This window comes from Hemisphaericaspora subhashii, assembly GCF_019202705.1.
Source record: "Hemisphaericaspora subhashii strain CBS 10753 chromosome Unknown scaffold51, whole genome shotgun sequence".
In the NCBI taxonomy this organism is placed as follows: Eukaryota; Fungi; Ascomycota; class Pichiomycetes; order Serinales; family Debaryomycetaceae; genus Hemisphaericaspora; species Hemisphaericaspora subhashii.
In genome coordinates this window covers 15,606-27,450 of record NW_026057323.1, presented here as the reverse complement: position 1 = coordinate 27,450, position 11,845 = coordinate 15,606, and the positions used below count along the sequence as shown (strand labels likewise).

The window sequence follows — 11,845 nt, the reverse complement described above, 5'->3', positions numbered from 1 at the left end:
GTAGTTAATTTACACAAAAATTGGTTACAAAAGCAAAATTATTATACAAAACGTAATTACCATAATAGATGGACCCAGGTAGTTAGACCTTCAAACCAACCAGTGTCTTATATTATCCTTGCCACATTTGAAACTCCTTCGACTAGATTGAGTCTGGCTACTTGGTACAGCCAGTGATAAAGATATTTCCTGCACATCAATGAAAGGTCGTGTAGCACACAGATTTTGAAAAAAAAAGTGTCTTGAGGAAAACACTCAAATAACTAACTTACAATTATCACTTAGAAGTACTACTAGGAATTGCAAACACCATATATATATAGAAAGAATGTTTTCCAGATCACTTAGAACCAGCGGAAGAATAACATTTAAGAGATTGCAACATACTGCACAAGCAGCTAAAGAATCCACTTTTAATAATAAATATAATTTCAACTTGAACCCACCACCAGTACATGAATATTGGAATATCTATAACTCTTCCCTTCTTTTCATGCTTGTTCCTTTAATTGCTGGTGTCGGATATTTTGGTAAATGGATGGGTTCTGGGCTTGATGGTTTTGCTGCATTATTGCTGGTTGCTAATAGTGAAAATTCTCCAATGAAAGAACTTCATTATGGTCAATCTCAAGCTTCATCCAGAAATCAACAATAAATTGACTAATATTTGCATTGAAAGTTCGTTTCAAAGAATGTAGGGGCATTCCTGACCGGTTGATACTTGATTAGTTAGAGTAAACGACTACAACATCCCTTTTTATTTATTTCATTTCATGTTTCTTTATGGATAAACGCACACGCATTATTTGAACAGTGTTGTTTTATTCCCCATTATGTAATATACATAGTTTACATACGTATACACGTCTAATGACTTTTTATTCCAATCATTTAAAAGGACATTCACTTTGAACTTTTTCATTCGATGCTCTACTTGTAGATTACGTAATCAGCTTATGGTTTTTTTCGCATTCAATTTCATTGGTTCTCCTTTTTTTTCCCTCTGTTTTCCTTTGGGTAACAACTGAAAAAAAAAATCCAATATATACTGTAAAACGCAAAATCCTATTAAACCATTCACCCTTTCTTAAAGGAGATAAAGTAATAGAACGCAAAATGATATCAAGATTGGGATTAAGAAACACCACAACCAGACTTTTGGTTAACAACAGAAGAATTGGGTTAAATAGTGCTTATTTAGTCACTAGAAGAACGTTGGCTTCAAAACCAGAACAAAAAGCTACAATCATTGACCATTTAACTGATGAAGTCATTGAATTAACAGACCCAGATCGTCCACAAATGGGTAACTATCCAAATCCAAAATCACAAATATTGGCTCAAGATAAAGATCCATATGCTAAATATGACGATCCTCAAAATTTAAGAAATAAAAACGATCCAATGAATTTCGACGAAGATATGTATGATATTTGGTCCCCAGATAGTTGGAGTTATGTATCTGATAAGACTGCCTTAAAACATAATGCATATTTCTTTGGTTCTTTAATTGCATTCTTTTCTTTGCTTGCATATTTCGAAATGAATCCTGAAAAACCAGCCATGATTAGATCTTATCCTTACAATGGTTTAGCTACACATATGGGTGCCAAGGATGAAACAGATGCACATCTTTTCCAAGCTAGAGTAGATCATACTGCCGAAGAAGAATGTGGTATATTACCTGTAGATGATGTAGTTATTAGCCAAAAAGAAGAATATTTGAAAGCCAATGCTGCTTTTATCAATGTTTGAGAAGATTATTATTCTTGAGACGATTCAAATGCATTGATGACTATTACATGATCTGAAGCAATTGGAATGGAAAGCAATTGTACTTTATGAGACTACGCAGTTGAATGTGACTTCAATACATTTCCGTTTCATCAAAGGTATCATTATTTTTATATTTTGGTTTTGCTGTTTTTACTTTTTACTTCCACGATACATCCCACCAACCTTTTTAGCATTTCATAACTGTTTATTCTATTTTAATAAAACAATGTATATTTATTTTCAGAGTTGTTACCGTCTAATTGATCTCCCATATACTGGATCTGATATTCGCATCCGCTAAGAACTACACTCTGCGCGAAAGCACTGCTTACGAGGGAATTTCTTACCCTCGTATTCAGACAAGACGATTCGTAAACGAGGTTCTCCAATAATCTAGCAAGCTTACTCGGCCAACTCTATAGAGTACTAATCCCTACTGCTGAATTCCGTAGTCTCTCTATTAATATCCCTTTGGAAATAACGCGTGCCGTTAGAAAGCGATCATTTTTTTTTTGCTGTTGTGAGAAGGAAGTGAATTTTTTACAACCAGTTTGCTTTTCTTACAACAAGCAACCAACAAGTTTTGTTTTATCAACTATTTAAACTGAATATTCCAATATGCCAGTATCGGAGGTGCGAAGACGCAGACTGGCAAGACTAAGTCACGGTTCTGCCGATGATACACAAGCAAAAACTACGTACATTGAATCAATACCTTCAAAAACAACAACTGCCAACGGAAACAAGAAAAGGAAATTAAACAGAAGCATCGACACTCAAAAACATACCGAAACAAAAGAAGAACGATTGTCTCATATTGTTACGGACTTCAATTTTGCGGTCCGTGAATTATTTGCATTAAAGGAATACAAATCAATTGTATATTATAACCCAGCAGATTACTCTCATCAATCTGCAAAACCTCAGATACCTGATCAATTTGAAGATTTCATAAAAGATGAGAAATATAAATTAGTGTGGGATGAAGAGATTGAGAATGATAAGGAATTGGAAACATTACCTTTAAGATTTCAGAAGAAGATATTGGCCGACCGAGAAAAGGCTTTAATAGAGAAATTTCCCTTTCGAAATAACGTTATTGAAAGAAGCAATGAAATCGAATCAAGTATTATTAATAGAATTGAAGACAGAACTGCCGTAGATGCAAATAAAGTAAAACCAAAACACGAGGCTCAGCCTAAAATCGAACAAGAACAACAACTGCCAGGACGGCCAGGACGACCAGGAAGACCAGGTCCAGGAAGACCGCCTAGTCGACCAGGACCTGGAAGACCGCCTGCAACTACAGGGCGTAGAGGACCAGGCAGGCCACCCGGAACCCCGGGACGAAGAGGAAGACCACCTAGGAAAGAAATATTAAATGAAGAAGACGAGGATGAAATTATAGAGGAAATAGGAGATGAAGAGCAAGAGCAAGAGCAAGAGGTGGCCGTGGGAATTGAAGAAGGGCCTAGCTCTAGGTTTAAAAGTATTAAATTTACAATTCCACCATCTTTTGTTACTCATCCATCACATATACCGAAATGGAAACCTGAGAAACAACAAAAGTTTGAGAAAATGGCTGATCAAGAAGAGCATAAAATTGTTGAATTTGATCCTTCCTCTTTAAGCATTATTCAATCTAAGGATGAAACTATATTGGCTCCAGAAGTATCAAATAAGCTTCAACTGTTTTTAGATAATGAATTTAAAACTCCCATTATAGATGAAGCAAACATGCCTGATTTTAATTATACAGCCCAAGAATATGAGTCTATTATGCAACAACAAGAATCCATGTTCAAGAGCATACAGCATAAGATCACAGTAGAGAATAGTCTAGAGTTGAACGTTGACAAGTTAGAAAGGCGTAAAGTAGTACTTCCTCAAACATCCACGCGACTTACTGATCCATTTAGACTGACTGCAACTTTATATCCAAAACTGCAAGGTGTGCAAAACACTTATACACACCATGATCACTTAATTTCACAGGGTATTGCATTCTCCAAGGTACATCAACAAATGAGAAGACAGCATCAATTGAGAACAAGGAAAGTTGCCCAGATGATTGAACAACACTTCAAAAAGAAGAAGGGGGAGAAAGAGAGACTTTCAAGAGAACGAGAACAAAACCTTAAACGAATTAGTAGAATGGCTATGCAAGCAGTCAGAAAAAGATGGAATCAGGCATATAAAGTATATAAATATATCCAAAATGAGAAAGAAGAAGAACTTAAACAGATCAAAGGTAGGGAGCATTTGAGTCAAATGTTAGAACATTCTACCCAGTTATTGGAAGCCCAGTTGAATCCATCTTCAAGAGAACAAACTGCTGATATTACCAGTGCTGATGAATTAAATAGACAAGATTCAGATAATTTTAGTTCCAGTTCGGATGAAGAAGAAACTTCAAAAGTGGAAGATCTTGATGATATGAATCTTTCAATAGAGCAATTAAAGATGAAATATGCAACCATGGATGTAACTGGTTCGTCTACTAGTGCTTCAGAAAATGAGGCAAGTGAATCTGGAGCAGTATCCTCGGAAGTTGAGGCAGACAGCTCACAGCTAGAACAACTGGAAAGTGAGGATGATGGAGATGAAACTGATGTTAGTCGCGGACTTGCGTCGTTATATGGTGTTGATGAAGTTTCCCAGAGCCCTGCACCTGTTGAAGAGTACACCAAAGAACAGTTGGAATTGATAGATAAATTGAGCAAAGAAGCCGAATCCAGCAAAGATCCGCTTTTAGATTCAGATGAAAGTAGTGATATGTCAGATTCTGAGATGTCCGATGTTGACGAAGAAGATGAAACGATGGAAGGAGAAGAAGAAGAACAAGAAGCAAACGCAAATGGAGGATTGGAAACACCAAAAAGTGGTTTAGCAAGCCTATTCAATGGAGCAATGGATGAAAACGAATCCAGTGAAGCAGAAGATTTTGAAATGAGTGACGAGCAAAATGAAAGTGAGGATGAATTCATGTCGTCTTCCGAAAATGAGAGCGATCAGGAAAATGGGGATCTAGAGAAAAATGGACACATCAAACCGAATGAAACAGAAAAGGAAGCACAAGAGGATGACGAAGATATGGAAGTTATCAATGGATCCAAAGTTAGAGATGTTCCCATTCCATCCCTTTTGCGAGGAACATTACGTCCATATCAGAAACAAGGTCTTAATTGGCTTGCCAGTTTGTATAACAACAACACAAATGGAATCCTTGCAGATGAAATGGGATTGGGGAAAACCATTCAAACAATTTCTTTGTTGTCGTATTTAGCATGTGAACATCACATTTGGGGACCACATTTAATCATCGTTCCAACTTCGGTCATGTTGAATTGGGAAATGGAGTTTAAGAAATTTGCACCTGGTTTTAAATTATTAACATATTATGGCTCCCCTCAACAAAGAGCTCAGAAAAGAAAAGGTTGGAACAGACCCGATGCATTCCACGTATGTATTACTTCATATCAATTGGTTGTTCAAGATCAACAATCGTTTAAGAGAAGAAGATGGAGATATATGATTTTAGATGAAGCTCATAATATCAAGAATTTTAGATCCACACGTTGGAGAGCATTATTAAATTTCAACACAGAAAATAGGTTGCTTTTAACTGGTACTCCATTACAGAACAATTTGATAGAATTATGGTCCTTATTATATTTCTTGATGCCTTCATCCAAAGTCAATCAAGCTATGCCTGAGGGATTTGCTAATTTGGACGATTTCCAGCAATGGTTTGGGAAGCCAGTGGATAAGATATTGGAACAGACAACTATGGGAAATACATCAGATATAGTTGATGAGAATGAACGAACTACCCTGAAGATGGATGAAGAGACAAGAAATACTGTTAGTCGATTGCATCAAGTTTTGAGACCATATTTATTACGTCGTTTGAAAAAGGATGTCGAAAAGCAAATGCCTGGGAAGTATGAACATATTGTGTATTGTCGTTTATCGAACAGACAGAGATTCTTATATGATGACTTTATGTCTAGAGCTAAAACCAAGGAAACTTTGGCATCTGGGAACTTTCTTTCAATCATTAACTGTTTAATGCAACTTAGAAAGGTGTGTAATCATCCTGATTTATTTGAAGTTAGGCCAATTGTCACGTCGTTTGCCATGCCTAGATCAGTTCCGTCATATTATCAAATGACCAGTGATTTAGTGACCAGGCAGGTTGAGAATAGTAGTTTCAAAAACAATGTCGATTTTACTGTCTTGAATCTTGATATTACTAACGCTGAAGGATTGAATTGTTTTGTTGCCCAATCTTGTGACAAGTTGAAATCATCCAAACCCCTTGAAAATCAGGTATCGAAATTAGCTTTGGTTGAGAATGGATTTTCATCTAGTACAAAAACCGATGTGAGTGATTATGTGAACTACTACCAGTATTTAAAGGCTGATGAACAAATCGAACTTCGAGAAAAGTTGACCCACGCCTTATATTTAAATTCATTGAGGTGTGGTCGAAAACCAATTTATGGTCAGTCACTACATAAATTCCTTACCAAAAAGAAGACTAGTTTTGACGAAAATGAATTATTAAATAAGTTTTTGATTACTATTCCACAAAGGGTTACGCAAATGAGTGAAACGATCGAGAAGTTTTCCATTATTACACCATCCGTAGTTGCACTTGATATGAAAGATCAGTTGATACCAATTTCAACTCAACATAAAATTAAGAATCAAATTGCCCGTAAGAAAATCAAAAATCCGTTTCATAAATCCCAAGTCAAATTGTCAATTGCGTTCCCAGATAAGTCTTTGTTACAGTATGATTGTGGGAAATTACAAAAGCTTGCTTCCTTATTGCAAAAGCTAACATCCGAGGGCCATCGAGCACTTATCTTCACCCAAATGACAAAAGTTTTAGACATTCTTGAGCAATTCTTGAATATTCATGGTTATAGATATATGAGATTAGATGGTGCAACCAAGATTGAAGACAGACAACTTTTGACTGAAAAATTCAATCGAGACCCAAAAATCCCAGTATTTATCTTGTCTACTAGATCTGGTGGGTTGGGTATTAATTTGACCGGTGCAGATACGGTTATTTTCTATGATTCGGATTGGAATCCTGCAATGGATAAACAGTGTCAAGATCGTTGTCATAGAATTGGACAAGTCAGAGACGTTCATATTTATCGATTTGTTTCTGAATATACTATAGAATCAAATATTCTTAAAAAGGCAAACCAAAAGAAACAATTAGACAATGTGGTTATTCAAGAAGGTGAATTCACTACCGACTACTTTGGGAAGTTTTCAGTCAAAGATCTTGTTAGCGATCCGAACATTGGAGATGATATTTCGGATAGAACCATTGATTTCTCGGGTGATGTAAAGATGGGTAATGTCTTTGCTCAGGCAGAAGATGAAGAGGATAGAGTGGCTGCTGGTGCCGCATTAAAGGAAGTTGCTATTGATGATGAAGATTTCCAAGATGAAAGTAAGTCTGTAACGGCTGCTGGGACACCAGCTCAAACTCCTGCGCCTGACGCTCTAAGTGGTGCCGACGAAGAAATGGATGTTGATTTCGAAGAAGGAATTGGCCATATTGACGAGTATATGTTAAGATTCATCTCTGATGGCTATTATTTCTAGGCGAATCGGACATGGTAAAGAATTGAACAATCGTTTAAAGTTAACCAAAAAAAGTAATCCATTTAGTGATGTTGCCGATACATCCGTTAATCTGTGCCAAAATACCATTACGTTATTTTAGTTATATGTTGTAGTATTATTTCATCTTTTATATAGAGATAAATGAATAGGTCTATTTTTAGAGTTTTATAGGGTACCTGCATCCGTGGCATAGACGTTTTTCCGTTGGTTTTTCCGTGGAAAACAGTGTGGGGGACATCGATTTCAATGGTTTTGTGAAATTATGATTTGTCAGCCTTTTATCGTCGACAGAAAAGCTCAACTCTTGTGTTAATCGCCGATGCTAAGATTTCTACTTGTTGTTAGTCACTTTGCTATGAGACATACCTGGAGAAATGATTAAATAGTGAAGAATTTCTACTGAACTTGTGTATAGGCAAAAAAATAGACAGGTGAATTAGATTTCCTACACTAATATCAAATAAAAAATGACAACTATGGATCAAAGTTCGTCATTATCTACTGAGATAGCTTCAGCATCGATATGCATAGAATCGAAAAGTATCCAATCTGTAGAAACAGCCTCAGAATTCTTCAGGAAAGAATTCATTCACAATTTCAGTCCATCATACTTTGTTGGGTTCTTAGGTACTGGTATTACTGCAAATATCTTATACAATTTCCCATATCCAGCCAAATGGTTGAAAATTTGTGGTATAATAATGTTCTGTATAACAATGGTTATTTTTATAACAACGAATATAATGTTCATTTTGAATGCATGGGCTCATCCCAAGAGACTTCGAAGATATCACACTGATCTTAATGAGTCTGTTTTCATAGCAGTATACTCCATGGGGTTCACAACAATTGTCAATGCCATTCATTTATTGGTTCACGAGAGGCATATATATCTCGTATGGGTATTATGGTGGATTGCAGTTGTTATCGCGGTCTATAATGCAACTTTCATATTCTTTTTCACATTTTTGTCAAAGTTCACAAGTCATAAACTTGAACAGTTTACTGCCACCATGTTGATGCCAATTGTTTGTCCATGTGTTGTTTCATCCTCAGGTCACTTAATTGCTGCAAATTTGACCAATACTAACCATAGAGTTATCACCGAAATAGCATCACTCATACTTTTCTTTGTTTCATTGGTTCTTTTCCATGGGATTGGTGCAATTCTAATGGCACGGTTTGTATTGTGTAAGATTCCAAAAACGGGTCAGATATTTACTATGTTTATTCCTATTGGATTTGTTGGTCAAAGTAGTTATAATATGATGTTGTTCGCTAATAACATGTATAGTTTTATACCAGATAAGCAACTAGGTCAGTCATTTTGGGTTCCTTGTGCATTATTTGCTTTATGTCTATTAGCTGGAGGATATATCTACACATTTATAGCCATTGCATCAACGTTATCGAAAATCAAACCTTTTGCAACCAAACGAGATTCGGCTCTAACATCGAAAACCTTTGGACTCATAAAATGGAATAAAGGATTCTGGACAATTACTTTCCCTATTGGAACAATGTCCTTGGCTAATTCTGAAGTTTCAAAGGCAACAGCGCTTGGAATCAACTTGAAATTCTTCAAGGTTGTAAGTTGTATTTATGCAATTTGTTTGTTTGTGATTTGCATCATTAATATGCTTGGAGTAGTACATCATATTTGGAATTTAGTTAAGTGTCGTGGTAATGTGAAACCACCAGTTGAAGTAATACACGACAATGTTATTAGTAAAGTATAGATAGGACATATATAGGTCCTAATAGTTATTTATAGGGTTGACTTTATAGAGATTAGAAATAATTGTGCATTAATACACGACCAATTTTTGAAAATTCAAGATTTTGTATGGGCGCATGGATCCCCTAATAAGGATTAGCTTTCTTTAAGTACAAGAAAGAACCCAGTTGCGCTGTCAATTATTACTACACACATATATATCTTAGGAATTGAGTATCTACATCAATGTCATCGGGAATCCAATCATTATTGAAGACTGAAAAGGAAGCAGCTGAAATTGTCAATGAGTCTAGAAAATATAGAACTCAACGTTTGAAATCGGCCAAACAAGATGCTCAAGGTGAAATTGATGCTTATAAAAAGAAAAAGGAACAAGAGTTGAAAGCTTATGAAAAAGAACACGAAGGATTAAATGAACAAATTGATAAAGAAGCCGATGCTCAAGTTGAAAAAGAATTGACAAATATTAAAGCCAAGTATGCCGAGAAGAAGGAAGCTGTTATCAAATTATTAGTAGGTGCTACTGTTAAACCAACACCTGAATTACATATCAATGCTGCTAAATAATAATGCATTGTCTGAGTCTTTAGTTCTATTTTTATGAATGTCCATATTTCCTTTCCGGAGTTACTTTATCTGAGATTATCAATATTTTACATGTCATTATACTATAAACATTTTGAGCCCGTTTATTTCTAAGGTCCCCTTTCTATATATATAGATCAACAAATATACAAGTATTTAAAGTTGGAAATCATTACCTAAAAGAAATCATATTTACTTCCCACCTTTAGCCAAGGTATTAAATGCTTTTATCTTGGCCCAAATTCTGTTATCATAACCAGCAACATTCAAACTACGAACAAATTTCCAAGCAGCTTTATCATCCTTAATAGGATAATCTATAGGTGGAGGGATTTTCGTAGCGATTCCTAATAACCTTAACAACGGCTTATCCATAATGACAGATTTTGCATTACACAAACCAGTAAGACCTTCTTCTCCACCAAATTTACCATAACCGGATTTCTTGCAACCACCAAAAGGAAGTTGAGCCACATAGAATGTAGCAAAGTCATTGATTGCAACATTACCACTTTCAAGATTATTAGCAATCTCATTGATTTGCTTGAAATTACTTCCAAATACAGAATTACCTAAACCGTACACAGTATTATTGGCGATTTGAACAGCATCATCAGCATCCGTTGCCTTGATCATAGTAAGAACTGGACCAAACACTTCCTCTTGAAATATTCTCATACTTGGATCAACATCGACTAATAAAGTAGGTTCGAAGTAATGACCTTGTGGATAGTTTGGATGTTGATATGGCTTCCCACCATGAATCAATCTTGCACCTTTACTAACGGCATCTTTTATTAATTCTTCTATTTCTTCAAATCTATTGTTTGAAATCATAGCCCCCATGTCAATTTCATCAGATTGATCAATATCAGAACCCAAACGGAAATCTTTAATTCTATTCGTAAAAATATCTACTAAGCTTTCATAGGCTTTAGGAAGACAGATGACTCTTTCTATACCGATACAGTTTTGTCCAGCACTCTGGAATGTTCCTCTCAAAATGACAGAAGCTAAAGCATTGATATCTTTGACATCATCCAATACAACCACTGCGTCTTTTCCACCCAATTCGACAACACAAGGAGTCAATTCTTTAGCTGCACTTTGAACAACATGGTGGGCAACTGGTTTGGATCCAATAAATGTAATATGAGACAATCCTGGATGACATGTGAAGTGGTCAGCATCATTTGGGAAACAACAACACAATTGTACTAAATTTTCATCTATATCCAACAGTTTCAATGCTGCTCTAACCATATCAATAAACCATTTTGAAGACCAAACTACTTGTTCTGAGCACTTAACGATTATTGCATTTCCAGAAAACAAAGCGGCGATAACTGGACCCATCAAATTATGGAAAGGATAATTCCAAGAAACAATTGCTGCGATAACCCCAAGAGGTTCATATCTAATTTCGGCATTTTTCATTAAACCAATCAAAAAGTTTGAAGGACCTGGTCTTTGAGAAGGTCTTAAGGCTCTTTCACCATTGGCTATTATCCAATTCAATTTTTCAAGAGTAACCATAATTTCTCCCATCAGAGCATCCAATTTAGTTTTCCCACTATCACGACAAGCAATTCTGGCGATATTTTCTTGATTCTCAAGAATGAAATTAGTTAAAGTTCTCAAGAGTTTACGACGTAAGATAAATGAAGAATTCTTCCATTCCTTTTGTGCCTTTTTAGCTTTGTTTATTTGAATATCCATTTCTTCTGGAGAAGTTACATTTGTAGTTCCTAAATATTGACCAGTTGCTGGACAATAACTTTGAATCTTATTTGGTTCATTTGGAATCCTAATTGAAAGATTAGGAGGATATAATCTCTTACCTTTCCAATGAGGTCTTGCTTCATCAGGAATTTGAATTTGTAATTTGATTGGTTCTTCTAATTTATTATAATTATTTGGACTTGAAGTAATATATTTAGCATAAACATAATATAAAGTTGGTAATATAACACAAATGAAAAAGGTAGTTGATATTTGATACTGCCATTGCCATTCTTCAAACTTAAGATCAATGGCAATCATCTTCAATTAGTAGTTAATATAACAAACACAACAAACAACAACAACAAA

The 11,845-nt window shown here is 35.5% G+C and overlaps 6 protein-coding genes across 6 annotated transcripts; 5 read left to right on the top strand and 1 right to left on the bottom strand. All coding sequences in view use genetic code 12, as the record gives it.

Annotated features, from left to right (window-relative positions):
• Positions 1-328: 328 nt before the first annotated feature.
• On the top strand, positions 329-655 carry J8A68_003612 (uncharacterized protein; the record flags this gene model as incomplete). Its single annotated transcript, XM_049407486.1, has 1 exon — positions 329-655. The coding sequence occupies one exon, from the start codon at positions 329-331 to the stop codon at positions 653-655; it is 327 nt and encodes a 108-aa protein (XP_049263075.1).
• Positions 656-1,116: 461 nt separating this feature from the next.
• J8A68_003611 (uncharacterized protein) lies at positions 1,117-1,755 on the top strand (the record flags this gene model as incomplete). Its single annotated transcript, XM_049407485.1, has 1 exon — positions 1,117-1,755. One exon carries the CDS (start codon positions 1,117-1,119, stop codon positions 1,753-1,755), a length of 639 nt encoding a protein of 212 aa, XP_049263074.1.
• Positions 1,756-2,394: 639 nt separating this feature from the next.
• SWR1 (chromatin-remodeling protein) lies at positions 2,395-7,410 on the top strand (the record flags this gene model as incomplete). Its single annotated transcript, XM_049407484.1, has 1 exon — positions 2,395-7,410. The coding sequence occupies one exon, from the start codon at positions 2,395-2,397 to the stop codon at positions 7,408-7,410; it is 5,016 nt and encodes a 1,671-aa protein (XP_049263073.1).
• Positions 7,411-7,898: 488 nt separating this feature from the next.
• On the top strand, positions 7,899-9,170 carry J8A68_003609 (uncharacterized protein; the record flags this gene model as incomplete). Its single annotated transcript, XM_049407483.1, has 1 exon — positions 7,899-9,170. The coding sequence occupies one exon, from the start codon at positions 7,899-7,901 to the stop codon at positions 9,168-9,170; it is 1,272 nt and encodes a 423-aa protein (XP_049263072.1).
• Positions 9,171-9,394: 224 nt separating this feature from the next.
• On the top strand, positions 9,395-9,736 carry VMA10 (H(+)-transporting V1 sector ATPase subunit G; the record flags this gene model as incomplete). Its single annotated transcript, XM_049407482.1, has 1 exon — positions 9,395-9,736. One exon carries the CDS (start codon positions 9,395-9,397, stop codon positions 9,734-9,736), a length of 342 nt encoding a protein of 113 aa, XP_049263071.1.
• Positions 9,737-9,946: 210 nt separating this feature from the next.
• MSC7 (meiotic recombination directing protein) lies at positions 9,947-11,797 on the bottom strand (the record flags this gene model as incomplete). Its single annotated transcript, XM_049407481.1, has 1 exon — positions 9,947-11,797. The coding sequence occupies one exon, from the start codon at positions 11,795-11,797 to the stop codon at positions 9,947-9,949; it is 1,851 nt and encodes a 616-aa protein (XP_049263070.1).
• Between the last annotated feature and the right edge of the window lie 48 nt (positions 11,798-11,845).